At 46.1% G+C, this 16194-nt stretch overlaps 1 protein-coding gene across 4 annotated transcripts; it reads right to left on the reverse strand.

The window, feature by feature from the left end:
* Positions 1-2138: 2138 nt before the first annotated feature.
* LOC127301827 (uncharacterized) lies at positions 2139-12601 on the reverse strand. 4 transcript variants are annotated; one of them, XM_071820289.1, is made up of 6 exons: positions 12242-12594; positions 11975-12150; positions 11158-11284; positions 10658-10853; positions 9747-10373; positions 2139-2405 (listed from the first exon to the last, which is right to left on the reverse strand). In XM_071820289.1, exons 4-6 carry the CDS (start codon positions 10667-10669, stop codon positions 2250-2252), a joined length of 795 nt encoding a protein of 264 aa, XP_071676390.1. In that variant the 5' UTR covers positions 10670-10853; positions 11158-11284; positions 11975-12150; positions 12242-12594; the 3' UTR covers positions 2139-2249. The 4 variants fall into 4 exon arrangements, with proteins under 4 accessions (XP_071676390.1, XP_071676389.1, XP_051188068.1 ...); XM_071820288.1 differs by having other exon boundaries at positions 11158-11302; positions 12242-12591; XM_051332108.2 differs by lacking the exon at positions 2139-2405 and adding an exon at positions 8481-9673 and having other exon boundaries at positions 11158-11302; positions 12242-12589.
* Positions 12602-16194: the final 3593 nt, after the last annotated feature.

Consider the following 16194-nt stretch of genomic DNA (forward strand, 5'->3'; position numbering starts at 1 on the left):
GTGTTCGACAAGTTTCGCGAGGAACCAATATTTTGTGTGGTTTCTGTACAAAAGAGAGAATTTATCTTCTGAAAAATCTTATTTTCAGCATTGAATTTTGTCTTTTTCACACACGTCACAAGTCGATTTTTCATGAATCAACTTTGTGAGCGTGTAGCACGTGAAGATGTACATGCGATTTTTTAGTTTCAACTTTTTTGAAATAAAAAACGTATGTAACATGCATTTCAAAATAAAGGAAGTCATGATCTGTAAAAATGTGAGTAGGGGGGTAAACATGATTTATGCGCTCGCACGGAGTGAGTATTCTGTTATATGCAGGGGCGGAGCCAGCTATATGGCATGGTTTGGCGGCCGCCATACCTAAAGTTTGGCGCTAGTAGTAGGTATATATATGTGTTAGGTTGAGTTTTTGTTCAGGTTTGCCTTCTGCTGATGCTGATCGCAGCGTTTTGAGGACTGAATCCAACCAACCGGTAAGAAATACTCCCGTGTGCTTCGGCATGGCAAGAAAAGATCGCACGGTCGTACTGTCGACAAGTTCCTAATCCCTCTGACTGAAATCACGGAAACCCTCGCGCTCGTGTGGAGCAGAGGCGGCGCCGGCGTAGCACAGCAGGACGCAACCACGAAACGGCATCCAACCAGAACCGCGGCTGCCGGCGACGAGACGAGGCCACGATCAACCGGCAAGGTCGTGAGGGCGACTAGGCTAAGAATATGGCGTCGAAGAAGAACAACAAGTATATAATGCAAGGTTGTGTATTTGCTTACGAACTAAACTACCTTTCGAATTCTGAAACTAATCTTGTTTTTGACTGAAATAAGCTCTATTCTAGATTTCCAGTACAAAGTCTGCTACAATTCTTTCAGTAATTAATTGATTGGTTTCATCTTAGCTGGCTCCCATGATTTTCTTGGTACAGATAAAAAAAGCGCTTTTGCCAAAGCATATGGTACTAGCAGCTCTAACCCAGCCCCTCGTCGTGATGTTGTTGCTGGACAAAGAGAACAAGAAGATCCCCAAGAACAAGATGGTGTGCAGATTAAGGATTCAGTACATGTGCAAGGAACAGAGAATGAAGAGGAAGTTGACGTTCATGATCTGATAGCTGATCAAGGGGGTGATGATTTTATTGCAGAATGGAACTCGGACCACATTGAGGTTGACACTAGTGGAAAACAGGCCATTTGATCCGGGTGGTAAGAGCCTTTTGTCGCGGGCGGCCAGCCGCGACAAGAGAGGCGCGACAAAAGGGTCAACCTTTTGTCCCGGGTCGCTTACGACCCGCGACATAAGGTCCACCACGTGGCAGCCGCGGGGCGCGCAGGGCACAGGCCCTTTTGTCGCGGGCGGTATTACCACCCGCGACAAAAGGCCCTCTACGTGGCGCGCGCACAACGGTTACCGTACATCCATGGATGACTCATCTGCATCATAAGTACAATTATATATGTATCAGATGCAATCACCTTGCTAAAATTAGTATTGTACGGACTATGCATATATATATAGTCGAGAAAATAGTTGCTAACCTTTTAGGATCAAAAAGAGGAGAAATCTTATCAAATAAAACCAAGTGGCATCCCTCTCACAAGCATTCCATCAAACACCTCTTGTGCACATGTAGAAAAAATGAGCTAGCATACACCTCCACCTTCACCACCAAGGAAAAAATGAGGTGGGGGGTGGCTGGCTGCTTCTATATATATAGGCATGGCTCTTTTGTCGCGGGCCGTATTACGACCCACGATAAAAGGGGTGCCGACAGGAGGCGCCAGCCCTCAGACCCCTTTTGTCGCGGGTTGTAATACGGCCCGCGACAAAAGGGCGCGACAAAAGGCCCTGCCCGCTCCACATGGTTTCGGGGCGACGTGGCCAGGCCACTTGTCGCGGGTGCAGGCTCGACCAATTGGTCATGTTTATCCTCGAGATCATTTTGAGAGGAACTTTTGTGAAACATGGTATGCTAAACATACTTGGTTGGAATATAGTGTGGAGAAAGATGCAGCGTATTGCTTCTATTGCTTTCTTTTTAGACAAGATTCAGTGGATGAAAAATTTGGTCACACTACCTTCACCAAAGATTTTTTTTTTCGAAATGGGGGTCATCCCCGGCTTCTGCATCATGATGATGCACACAGCCTTTTATTGAAAATATTCAAAGTATAATTGTTTACAAATCACTCATCATCGAGGATTGATACAAGAATCAACCATCGAAAGAAACACATAGCAAGACTATAAATCAACATAGTCTTCTAGTATGACGCCAACCAGCCTGGCACAAGATATCCTGAGCGACCATCAGGAGCCGTGTGCATCCAGAAGCCATGACATCCCGCTGCCCCTCCGGAGAGAGTAGGGCCCAAAGTTGGACCCAATGGGAAACCATATGAATAACCTGCAAAAAATGAAAGGAAGGTTTTTTATTAAAAATTATGTCATTCCTGCTCCTCCAAATAGACCAACATAAAGCAGCAACCCCAATCCGGATAAATGCCTTACATTGTCTATCAACTCCATTCAACCAGTTACCAAACATATTAGTAATATTGGTGGGAGGTGGAAGAGCATAAGTAAAATTCACAGTACGCCATAAGAGTTTAGCTAAAGGGCATTCAATAAAAAGGTGTTGAATGGTCTCCTGCTCCCCACAGAAAACACACTTTGTACACCCATTCCAATGTCGTTTAGCTAGATTATCTTTTGTTAGCAACACCTTGTTACTCAAGAACCACATGAATATCTTAATTTTTAACGGAATTTTAACCTTCCATAAATATTTTCTCAAGAAGGGGGTATGATCGCACATAAGATCCTCATACATCGACTTTACTGTAAACACACCATTTGATGTCAAATTCCAAATGAAGCGGTCCTCATCTTCATTAAGATGCACCATCATTAATTTCCGACATAGTTGTAACCAGGAAGACCACTTATTACCATTTAACAATCTTCGAAATGTAATGTTCAAAGGCGAATGACCAAGAACATGTGCGACCGTGACATTCTTATGGTGAGTAATATTATAAAGTGACGGGTACTGTTGGGCCAACGAAGTCTTACCTAACCAGGTATCTTCCCAAAAACGGGTATTGCTACCATTACCCACCTTGAAAACACCCCTAGAAAAAAACTCCTGTTTGACCTCCATAAGTCCTTTCCAGAAAGGCGAGTCAATAGGTCTCGCTTCAACCTCCGATAATGTCTTATGTCTCAGATATTTATTATGTAGCAATTCCTGCCACACCCCGTCCTCATTAAGAAGTTTGAACAACCATTTACTCAATAAACATCTGTTTTTGATCTCTAGGACTTCAATACCTAAGCCTCCCTGGTCTTTAGGTCGACAAACAATGTTCCATTTTGTAAGTCGGTATTTTCTTTTGTTTTCGTCGGACTGCCAAAAGAATCTACATCTATAGTAGTCCAAACGTTTCCTTACCCCAACAGGTATTTGGAGGAAAGACAACATAAACATCGGTAAGCTAGTTAGCACTGAATTGATAAGCACTAACCTATCACCATAGGATAGTAACTTCCCTTTCCAGCACCCTAATTTACTCTCAAACCTTGTTTCTACCGGGTACCATTCAGAGTTCTTGAGTTTCTTGTAATGGATTGGAATACCTAAGTATCTAAAGGGGAGTTGTCCAGCATCACATCCAAAGATCTGTTTATACTGTTCCTCCTCCTCCTTTGCCTTGCCAAAACAAAAAATCTCACTCTTATGAAAATTAATCTTGAGTCCCGATAATTCTTCAAAGAGACACAATATTAATTTCATATTAACTGCTTTGTTTAGGTCATGCTCCAAAAAAAGTATAGTATCATCAGCATATTGTAGTATAGAGAGACCTCCCTCAACCAAATGTGGAATGAGTCCTCCGACCTGACCATCTTCTTTGGCTCGCTCAATTAAGATGGCAAGCATATCCACTACAATATTAAAAAGCATTGGAGACAACGGATCCCCTTGCCTTAGGCCTTTTTTCGTTTGGAAATAATGACCAATATCATCATTCACTTTGACACCAACACTACCGCCTTGAACAAAATGTTGCACTAATCTACCCCATTCTTGAGCAAAGCCTTTCATTCGCAATGTTTGTTGTAAAAAGGGCCATTTCACCTTGTCATACGCTTTTTCGAAATCTATCTTAAATAAGACACCATCCATCTTCTTCGTATGTAGTTCGTGAATTGTTTCGTGGAGTATGACTACCCCTTCCAAAATATTCCTACCTGGCATGAATGCAGATTGGGTCGGCTTAATTACTCTGGGGGCAATCCCCGCAATGCGATTAGTACCAACCTTAGTGAATATTTTGAAACAAACATTTAGTAAACAAATAGGTCTATATTGTTGAATCTGAACCGCATTTTCTTTCTTGGGTAGTAATGTGATGACCCCAAAATTCAGTTTATATAGGGGCAAATCCCCGTCAGAAAACTGAGCAAAAAGGGCCATCAGATCATGCTTTATTACTTCCCAAAAATGTTGATAGAACTCAGCTGGAAACCCATCTGGTCCCGGGGCTTTGTTTAGTTCCATCTGAGAAATAGCTTGACGAACCTCCTCTTCAGTAAAAGGGGCCGTTAAAATTTCATTCTCAATTGCCGAGATCTGTGTAATATCATGAGTCTCCTCTTCATTTAAAGAAATATTTGTTGGACTGGGTGCTCCAAACAATTTCTTATAGAATTCCGTAATATAAACCTTTAGATTATCTTCCCCAACAATCGTCCCCTCTTGTTGTTCAAGCTGGAAGATTTTCTTCTTTCGGTGTTTACCATTTGCTATAAGGTGAAAATATCTTGTATTATTACCCCCTTCCTGAATATGTTTAACCTTCGCTCGCTGGGCCCATTTTGATTCCTCATCCCTTCTTAATTTGTTCAAACTCTCATTTGCCTTTTTTAGTTCTTCCGTTTCATTTGTATTCAATCGATTTGTTTCAGCTTTCAAATCCAAACTATCAATGATATTTAATAATCGTTCTTTTTCTTTTCTATATTTTCCACTTTGGTTCTTTGCCCATCCTCTAAGAAAACGACGTATGTGTCTTATCTTATTCAACCAGGTATCCATTGGAGTAGCTCCCCCTATAGCTGAATTCCACTCCTTTACTATCATATCAAAAAAAACCCTCTTGACGCAACCAATGTAACTCAAAAGAGAATTTTGCTTGATTACCCAGGTGTGCTTTTACCCCTGAAAAGGTGGCTTTACTACTTGGAAGAATGCATATAAATCATTACCTCTTCATGTTGGTGGCGCAAAAAGCATACACAATCAAGCAAGGACATCATATGAGGATTACAAAATACAACATACAAGTGTGAAACATAAGGTTACAACCTATACCAAAGAGTCACTAGTAAAGTATGAGACCCGTTTAGAAACTTCTTTGGGCATTGTAAGTCATCTGGCATTGCAAGGTGAACCATTCCGTGGGCATGATGAATCTTCCCTTTCCTTAAATAAGGGCAATTTTGTAGAGATGCTTGATTGGTACAAAGAAAGAAATGAGGAAGTGAGGATTGCATTTGATGAGCTATGTCCTGGAAATGCCCAAATGATTTCTCCAACAATTCAAAAAGAACTTGCAAAGTACTGTGCGGAGGTAGTCTCTAAAGCAATAACGCTAGAGATGGGAAATGGCCTCTTTTCGGTTCTTATTGATGAATCTCGTGATATATCAATCAAAGAACAAATGGCGGTTGTTGTGAGGTATGTCATTCCCCATATGGTTATTTGTTTTATCTTTTGGTTGAGAATTACTATTACCCTATTTGACAGATTGTGCTATTTTGTCTATTTTATACAGATATGTAAACAAAGGAGAAGTCACTGAAAGATGTCTATGTATCAAGCATGTCACGAAAACAACAACTAAAGCATTGAAGAAAGCATTGTGTGAGGTGCTTGGTAAGCATGGGTTACTTATTGCAAATTTACGAGGGCAGAGGTATGGGGAATACATTTGTACACCCAAGCATAGGTGTGGGTGTTACCTTAGCCGTCTGATTCTTTGAGATTCGGAAAAGATATCTGGTGAGAGAAACCTTTTGAGCCAATTTCTACATTTTATTCAAAACATGTAGGTCCAGTTAGAATAGCCATGAAGCCAGGAGACACGCCTCTGCCACACAGGATTCCCTGGCCGAGGAGCGGACGATGCCTAGTTGTGCCCCGCCCTTCCTTTTTTTTGAGAACGTAGACTTGTATTCATACAGAAAAGTACACACAACAAGGACAAGTACACGAAAAGGGAGAAAACAGAGGACGGCGGAGCTTGCTCCCTCCATCTTCAACCTCAAGGTCGCCGGACGCACGAACCCTCCACCGCCGGAGACGCTGAAGAAGCCGGCCGCCACGAGCAACCACCGCTGGAGCAGAAGAACCCCTAGCCCTGAGACGTTGATGAGCCGCAAGAACCACCAACTCCGACGAGCTGGATCCAAAGGCGATGAACGAGCATCGGCCGGGGACACACCCCGAGCTCAACCTGCACCCGATCTGGGACGAACGCCACAGATCAACCACCATCGCACCACGAACCTGCAAAGCCGCCGTCTTGAAGCCTCCCTGCCGGCCTTTTGTACACCCGTCACCACCCTGCCGCCGCCGCCGGGAAGAGCAGCAGCAGAGAAGTGACTCACCTGCAGCCCGGCAGCGCCGTCGAAGACAACGCCGAAGAGGGGGAACCGCAGAGCACCAAAACGACGACGCCGACGACCCCACCACGCCCGCGCCGCCCACGAAGCCCAAATCTACACGCCGGAACGCCGATCTGGGGATTCCCCATCCTCCCGCCGCCGGAGCGGCCGGCGGAGGATGAGGAATCCCACAGATACGCCGGCGGCCGCCGGGAAAACCCGAGTCGCCTCCGATTCGCCTCTGAGCACTGTAGATGAGGGAAGGATCCAGAAATTGTGTCGAGTGTCTCTTCCCCGCCCTTCCTTCCTCTCGAGTAGTCAAGTCATGTAGGGACATGGTAGTATGCACGTCGCTTGGCATGGGGCATTTTTGCCAGCGTCGACGTGGACATGGTACCGCTTTAACCTCTGGTGTGACTTCTGCCTACACCTGCATCTCTCCCTTAGAGCATCTCCAGCCGCGTTCCCCAAAGCGTCCCCCAAAGCGATTTGGGGCGCGTCGGACAAAAAAACCGTTTCAGCCGCGTTCCCCAAAGCCCATTTTTGTCCGGCGCGCCCCATACGGTGTCCGGCGCCCCGAGCCCGTCCCCGTCCCACAGGGGACGCTCCGCGCACGCCGGACACAACGAAAAGCGAGGCGAAGCGCCGCGGGCCCGGCGCGTCAGCGGCTCGGATGCTCAACCGCCGCCTACGTGGCGACGGTGCAGTTGCCCGGAAGCGGAACCGTCGCGTTGGCAACCGCGTCGCCCGATGCCCCAATCGCCGGAATGGAGCGTGGACTACTCGGAAGAGCAACCGCCGCTCTCTTCGACTTCTGCGCCGCCGTTCATCCGCGCTCAATAAGAAGACCCGTACGTAGGCGCTTTCGGATCTTCAACCGCCTGCCATTGATCCAAGCTTCCAGCGATGATGGGCTACATGTCGCAGCTTCCATCCGACACCTCCAGCGAGGGCAAGTCTGCTGGATTTCGCCATTGGTTGGACAGAACCCAGACGTCCAGCAGCGGTGATGATTCCCTGCCAGCACTTGACAGCGAAGAGGAATGGCTGGGGTCAGAGGAGGCGGCGGCGGCCCGTGCGAAGGCGGAGGCGGACGCGAAAGCGAAGGCCAAGGCCAATGCCAAGGCCAAGGCCAAGGCCAAGGCGAAGCCGGTGAGCACCGGCGACGACGAGGAGGACACTAGTTCCTCCGACGAGTCGGCCGACACCGCCTCTTCGGAAGAGGTGACGAGCAGAAAGCGCCACCGTGATGACGACGACGAGGCGGGGCCATCATCGAAGAAGAAGACGAAGTAGTTTAAAATAATTTATATGTAATTTAATTATGTTTTTTCGAAGTTTTATATGTAATTTTAAGTTGAACCGATTTGAATATTATAGTAAAGAGTTTTCTTCTATCTATTTAAATTACGACGTCCCCCAAACGCTGCTGGGGAGCGACGTCCCCCAAACGCGGCATTAACAAAACACGTCCCCCAAACGCTCGATCCGGCGCCCTTTGGGGGACGGTTTGGGGGACGCGGCTGGAGATGCTCTTATTTCTCCTCTCTCACACCAGAGTGGGGACGCCATTGATTCGAGCAATGGGAAGAAATCAGTCTGATACTCTTAAGTGTTTACCATTCCTCATTATGCAGTTCGCTTTTCTTCCACTTTGCTCTTTTTAGATCATAATTTTTCTCTTGGATTAGAGCATCTCCAGCCGCGTCCCCCAAAGCGTCCCCCAAACCGCGTCGGATTGAGCGTTTGGGGGACGTATTTTGTTCGTGCCGTCTTTGGGGGACGTCGCTCCCCTGTCGCGTCCCCCAAACACCGCCCCCAATCAAGAATTCAAATTTTGCATTCAAAAGAGATCGTTCCCGCCGAATCGTCGCGATCAGAGTAGCGGCGATCAAAGTACTAGGCGCGCGATCATATTACAGACCATATAGTGCATGCTAAATTAGAAGAAGGGGTTGGTCGACGGCGACGTATCCTGAGTCGACGCAGGCCCGTCGATCACGATGACCTCGCCGCGATCTGCCTGGTGATGTGCATGCTCCGTCTGCTCCGCCGCCGTCGCGTAGGCCGACGATGGTGTAGCAGTCGAAGACGCCGCAGCCGGCTCTTCCGCCGCAGTTGCTGCCGCTGCCGCTTCCTGGACCGCCGCGTCGGCCGTCGCCATTTTGGCTTCGATGTCGTCGAGGATCTGGCCTTTGAAGAAGTTGTGCGCCGCCCGCGTCCGGGGAGACATTCCCTCTATCGACGCTCTCAGCAGGTACATGTCGTCCCTGCGTTTCTTGAGCTCTAACTTCTCCTCTTGCCTCTTGAGCAGCTCCGCCCACCTTTCGTCGTTCTTTTTGGCGCGGGAGAGAAAGGTCGAGGAGACGTCCGCGAGGCATTTCGTGATCGACGCCTGCGTCTTCTCACACGACGCGGCGTCGGCCAAGGCGGCCTTGGCAGCCTTGTTGCCAGTAGGACGCCCTGCCGACGTTGCCGACGGCGCGTCCAGATCAATGGTGTCCTTCCCCTTGGACAGCGATAGGCGCGTCAATCGCCATTTCTCATTCCCTTTGAGCTTGGTATAGCAATGCATCAGCTCGAACGACTTATGCCCATCTGAGTTCTGTTAAGCTTCATGCACTAGCCACTTGAACCAAAAGTTCGAACTGATGGAAAGGGCTAGGCAATCTACTTGTACACTTCACAACACCCCCACTCGCGTGTGACGGGAGAAGAGAGTCAACACGTGTAGAGAGGCAAAGAGGCAGCGGCGGCGGCCGGGCGCGGGACGGCGCGGTGCCGGGGCGGGCGGCGGCTGCGAGAAGAGGGGGGAGAAGAGATAATTTTTAGAATAAATTGTGAAAGCCAGGATTTGAACTTGAGACCTGGGGCTCTGATACCATGTTAAGCTTCATGCACTAGCCACTTGAACCAAAAGTCCGAACTGATGAAAGGGCTAGGCAATCTACTTTGTACACTTCACAACAAGTTCCTCGCGTAAACCTCCATGGCCCTATCAAACTAGCCAAAGGAAGCGGAATCATTTTATCGAACACAATGTAGGCGCTACAGATTATGGAAGAAAGAGTCGTACCATTTGGGAGAGGTCGGCGCCGCTCTCGGCTCTGCTCAGTAATTCCTGATGGTATCCATGGAAGGAGCTCACCGACGCCTGGATGATGGCCCATCGCGTCGACATTGCCTTTTGGCTCCTCTTCATTGTCACTTTGTTGTAGTCGCTCTTGATGAGCTTGCGCTCATCAAACTCGGCCTTGATTCTCGCCCAATACTTCCCATGTTTTTGGTTAGCGCTGATGATGGAGTCATGGCTCACCGTCGCCCACGACTCGCACAGACAAAGATCCTCCAAAGCCGTCCACTTGGGGCCTCGTGTGCCCGACGCCTTCTTCTTCTTTTTCTTCTTCACGCCGTCCGCGTCGACCTCCACGAGATCATCTTCACCGGCACCCTCCTCGTCTTCTTCCTCGCCGCCCTCTTCGTCCTCGTCCTCGTCCTCGTCCTCCACCCCCTCCTCTTCATCGTCCTCCTCGTCCTCACCCCCGCCCTCTTCCTCAGCACCCTCAGCACCGGCGCCGTCGAATTCGAGCGGCCCCCTGCGGCCAGTGAAAGGGTTGCCATCCGCACCGGGTCCTGGCTCGCGCTGCTCGTACACCGGGGAGTAGAGGTTGTTGGGGTTGAAGCCGCCACGCGGCAGCGCATCCTGGTAGTGCGGTGACAAGTTAGGCGTCAAGTTAGACAATTGTATGTGGTGCAAGAAGAATTTCTTGCTAGTTGTCATCGGCCTATAGGGAGATCAAAATAAACACCTGAACACTGCGGTGAAACTACTTTGACAATTCCAGAGTAAAATTAGAAGAACACCCGATCTAAAACCTGGTCTGCATTGCTAACTGACCATCAGAACGGTAACTCACGCCTAACTGCTAACTGACGAGAAACTGTTGTGTGACGGCCAAAGCAGAACCAAATGAGCCGAGTGCCAACCCGTCGTTGCATGCTGTTTCAGACGCATCGCTGAGCACCGCGTCGTCGCCCTTGTCGATGCTTTGGTGCCCATTATCTGAAGAGTCGACGTCCTCGAGCGGAACCAACCCGGCTGCAAGCTTGACGCCGCTGGCGCCCATGCTCATGCTACATGCTCCTCCTCGTCGACATGGCCAGGTATTTGTTGATCGAGGCTCTGCATTCAAAATTAACACTGAATTTATCATCATGTCTCCAGAATTAAAGGCTCCGTTTCTCCGATCTTACAACAGAACTACAATTGCCTATAGCAAACTTGCATGCCTGAAATTCTGCTAATGCTCCAAGGCACAAAACAAATGTACAAAATTTCATAGCACTCAACATTTTGAAAATATGCAGTTGGTACTGAATCAAACCGCAACAAACAAAATCATGCAAATATATAAAAACGTACAACTGAAAACCAAGGATTGTCGTTGCTCGATTTGGTAGGGCGCGAGGCTTGGGCGGCACATTACCTCTTCAGTAGCTAGACACACTATCTTCTTGGTCGACGTTACCGTATTCAAGCTCAGCATCCACATGATATCCGCCCATCCCCGGCTCCCAGAAGCCGACACTCCCTTTTGTCGTCATCATTGCATCCTAAATCCCATGGTGTATCTGATTAGAAAGGGTTGTAAGTTTCAAAACACGATGATACTGAAAGTGTACTCGAATGTTTACACAGAAAAATGGATTGAAAGAGTAATGTTCAAAAAGGAAAACAAAAGGCAACTCATCTATACACGAGAAATTCCAAAAAGGAACTGGCAGATGGTAACTCGTCGATACATGAGAACTTCCAAAAAGGAGCAGATTTCTCGCGTAGGGTAACATGCTGTTGGATTCGAATCTAACGTTCAGGGTATGGAATTCAGAAAAATGCATTGATAGTGCCCTCCCTACACGGCCTTTCCCAATAGTAAATAACAAATACAGGCAAAAAAGAACAGTGAAGTTCCCAGGTCCAGCTCACTGTCCATTCTGAACACATTCATCCAGATGAACCGTGAGCACATATTTGGATCAAACGTGAAGAATAATTAGGATGAAAAGACACAAATCACGATGAACAAAATCATGCAATAACATAAACAAAATTTAAAGAAAAAGGTCAGTAGCAACTTGGAGACAAATTCGTCCTAGGCTTGTCGAGGCTGGATCCGTTGGGCGCTTGGGGATGTTAGATCCGCCCATCAATGTTGCAGATGAGCCTGTCCCCGACGTCGGAGGGGAGAGAGAGCGAGAAAGAGAGAGAGAGAGAGAGAGAGATAGAGAGAGAGTTGACCCTACCTCTGGTCCGGATCTTGGGAGGCTGGCACCGGTCTGGCAAGATCTACTCATCGCGGGAAGACATCATCGTGAGGAGGTATCATCGAGCAGATGTACTCGGGTACAGGGGAGGCCGAGCCGCCCTCTTCCAAACACCGGGGAATCGTTCGCGATCGAGTTCTCCCAGCGTCCATGGCCTGCACGCAGCACACTTCGCTGTAAGTACAGAGGCAAACACAAGAAAAGGGGGAGCGAACAGATTGGATTCTGGAAAATGGAGTACCGTACCTGCGCGTCGACTGCACCGTGGAGATGACTCTAGGCCAGGCGTCACGGCGGCGTGGTGGAGATGAGTGGTGGTGCTGTAGCAAGGCAGCACGGCGGAGCAGTCACCGCGCCTGGGGGAGATGGATGTCAGTGAAAAAATCCCCCATCTTGCGCGTCGGCGGCACGGTGGAGATGGCTCTAGGCGAGGCGGCGCGGTGGTGAGGGGAGATTGAAGTCAGGTGGAAAAATTCGTACTATCTTTTGTCGATGGCGAGAACGGAGACAGGGGAAATGGATGAGGGATGACTGGACCCTCCACTATTTTCTGCACAAAGTCAGCGGCCGTATATCTACCTAGGGCTATGTCCCTGCCTGGCATGGACAAAGCCTACTCTCACGCACCATGTCCCGCGGAGAAAAGTCAGGGAAAAAGTTGGGGGTGATGCGACGGGAAAATTGCACGATGCGGAGGAAAATGTCCAGCTCACATGCACTTTACACCAATCTCCAGGTTCCAACGAGCGGCTGGAAATACACCCACACCCATGCTTGGGTGTACAAAATCCACACTCCTTGACAAACAACGTAGAATTCTCTTGGCTAAATTGAAGAGTGGAGATATTTTCTCAGCAAGAGGCAAAAATCAGCAAACATCATTGGCCAGACCGGGAGATACAAGATGGGGCTCTCATTACACAACTTTAGCTCGTATTGAATCAATGTGGGAGGCAGCCATAGAAGTGCTTAGTATTGTGCATAAGGATGAGCGCAATCCATCTAGGGAAGGAGGTTTGGTGCATATAATGGAGTCTTTTACTTTTGTTTTCATCATGAAGTTGATGTTGCAAATCCTTCGCATAACAAATGAATTGTCACTTATCTTGCAAAGGAAGGATCAAAATATTGTTCAAGCCATGTCTTTGGTCACTGATGTGAGATCATGCTTGATGAACTTGAGGAACAATGGTTGGGAACAATTGTTTGAAGAAGTGGAAACCTTTTGCAGTGCAAATGATATTCCTGTGCCAAATATGGATGAAGGCGTACCAAGGTTTGGCCAATCAAGAAAAGGGGCAGAAACAACATAACTCAAGATCATTTTTTCCGTGTTGATATCTTTTATGCAGCTATAGATGCTATCACCACTGAGTTGGATAATCGCTTCAATGACACTACTTCAGAATTGATGTGTGGCTTTGCTTGTTTTGACCTAAGAGACTCGTTTTCCAAGTTTGATGTGGACAAAATAGCTAAACTTACGGAAATCTATGATGCCGATTTCTCCTCTGATGATCGTAATAGTATAAAAGTTGATCTTCAGTTATTCATTACCCATATGCGAAGACATGATCAATTTAGAGTTTGCTATGATCTTGCAAGCCTAGCCAAAAAGATGTTTGAACTTGAAAGGCATATTATGTTTCCGTTGGTTTATCGCCTTATTGAATTGGCGCTACTACTACCGGTGGCGACGGCATCTGTTGAAAGGGCATTCTCATCCATGAAGATTATCAAGACTGAGTTGCGCAACAAGATGTCCGATGGTTGGCTCAATGATTTGATGGTGTGCTACATTGAGCGGGGGATATTTAAAGGAATTGATCTTGCAGAAATAAAGAAAGAATTTCAAGTGAAAGGTAGAAGAATGCCATTGCCACCACGCAAGTAAAAAACCCATTATTGGTACGCATTTTATCTTCACTCACTAACATGGCTCGTCCCCTAATATACAATGCTAGTTACTAATTCATGCCTTTTTATATCGTTTCTGTATTTGTGCAGATCATTCCTTTGTTCAACTAGTTAAATTGGTTGATCGGTTATTCATGTCAATTTTATTCACTAAGGTTATATCCACTATTGTTTCATTGTGTGCTAGTATGATTATTATGATGTATTACAACACTTGTATATGATATCAAGCTAACCAAACCCTAATCAATAATAATCTTGTTTGTGAAACCACTCTAAAAGTGCAACACGCCCTAAAGAAATAATTACAACTCATTAAACATAAATCATCAGGGTTAGGTTGCGCTTAGAGCGATTGCATCTCATACAATGCATTATAACATATTTTCTAGTTCTTTAAACATTATCCTTACCGAACGATCATGCAACTTCGAATTTGGAGTTATTCCACGAAGCTTTTGCTTGCATAATCTCGCAGTCAAGAAAGGAAAGTTCACTCTTGCTCATGTCATTTGATTATTTTTATCAAATTACTTGCAAAGTACTATTCGTATCATTCCTTCATTGAAAACCAAAGTATTACTTCTACAATTATGACTATTACTATGTGGTGGCATGGGTCCATTGCAACTTTTATTCACCTAGGATTAACAAAAAATGTCGTCCAGTGATTCTAGTGTCATATATTACGCGTTAACCATAAGATCTTTAATGCGACAGAGAAGTTCGATGTATCTTTTTTCCTCTCGCATACCAACGCACTTGATACAAACTGCATGGGAGTTCAGTGGTTCCACATGGGTTAGGAAAGCCTTAAGTACCCCGTATGATCTTATAGACGAAGGGTGCTCCACCATCTATGATGGATTTATGGGTTTTAGACTAAGGGTTATGCGCAAAATTAGGGCAAGCGTCCAATGGTGCAGGAAGAACCTAAACTCAGCCACCACTTCAAACAGATGGGTATGCTGGGTCGCGAGAAAGGACACTGATTGGATTGGATCTTACACCTGGCCTCACACCAAGGAAGTGTGGACGGGATTAGCTGTCCGGTTGGCAACAAGGATAAGAATCTCTTATGGGTAAAGTAACACACCTCTATAGTGTATTGAATTGTGACTTGTCACTTCCTATTTCGGGAAGGAACTACGAACGCGGTAGGGAAGAAACTCCACGAGTTCTTCTCAACATGTGAAGACTGATGGACATTGTTTTCCAGAATAAAATCAACCTTTGGAAGAAATGTTTACAAACTTGCATTTGCCTACAACTTTATGGTATGTGGCTGTAGCTAGTGCATGATACACCTATTTCTATTATTGAACTTGCTGAGTACGCTCGTACTCATCAATTCCCTCTTCAACCCCCTGCTTAGATTTAAAGTCATCAAAGGAGAAACTATCATGGAACTCGAAGATAGAGGAGTCAACTACAACAATATGAAAAATCCAATCAATGAAGTCAATGGGGTCACTTCTACATCAGCTAGGGTGGAAACCTAGACTAGTAATAGAAGAGAACCATTTCCCTAATCCTAGCACCTAAGTATCTAGAGTTTTATCAGATTTTTTTAGCAAGCCAAGTACCTCTAGAGCTAGAATTAGCCATAACTCAGTCTACGAGTTTTTTTTTTGGAGCTTTATTTGCAGTTTTACCTCACTGTAAAGTAGGAGGATGTGTTGATCTTCTGTAAACAGTTCGTGTGTACTTCTATAGACATGCATTGGACTCGCATATGTTTTTGTTGCACCACTCTGAGGGATGTAATACTAGTGGAACGGTGTTTTATTGGTGTTATGTTAACGACTTGCATACAACACCATGCAGTGATATGCTGGGTCAGCGCAGATCACCCTATCACGGAATGATGTTTGATGCAAACAGAGCAACCTCCCTTGATAGCGATTATATATGATCTCACGGTCTAAGGATTTAGTTTTCTACGTTTTCATGAATATCGTAATGTTGAAATTAGTGACATGACCGCATTACAAATCTTTATATGTTAGGTAAGTCCATCATATCATTCACCTAATGATATGACTTCATTTTCAATGACATGTGTGTCCATGATCGGGAAATCTCGATCATCGATTGACCTTATTAATGAACTAGTTTACGTATGCTTACTAGGGACCCTGGTTTGTTTACAATACCACACGTGTATCAATGTTTTCTATTGATACAGTTATAGCATGGCACAAAACTATTATAAACTAATGAGATACAATAATAAATACTACTTATTATTTGCCTCTAGAGAGCTATCTGCAACAAGATTG

This window comes from Lolium perenne, chromosome 5 (genome assembly GCF_019359855.2).
Source record: "Lolium perenne isolate Kyuss_39 chromosome 5, Kyuss_2.0, whole genome shotgun sequence".
NCBI lineage: Eukaryota > Viridiplantae > Streptophyta > Magnoliopsida > Poales > Poaceae > Lolium > Lolium perenne.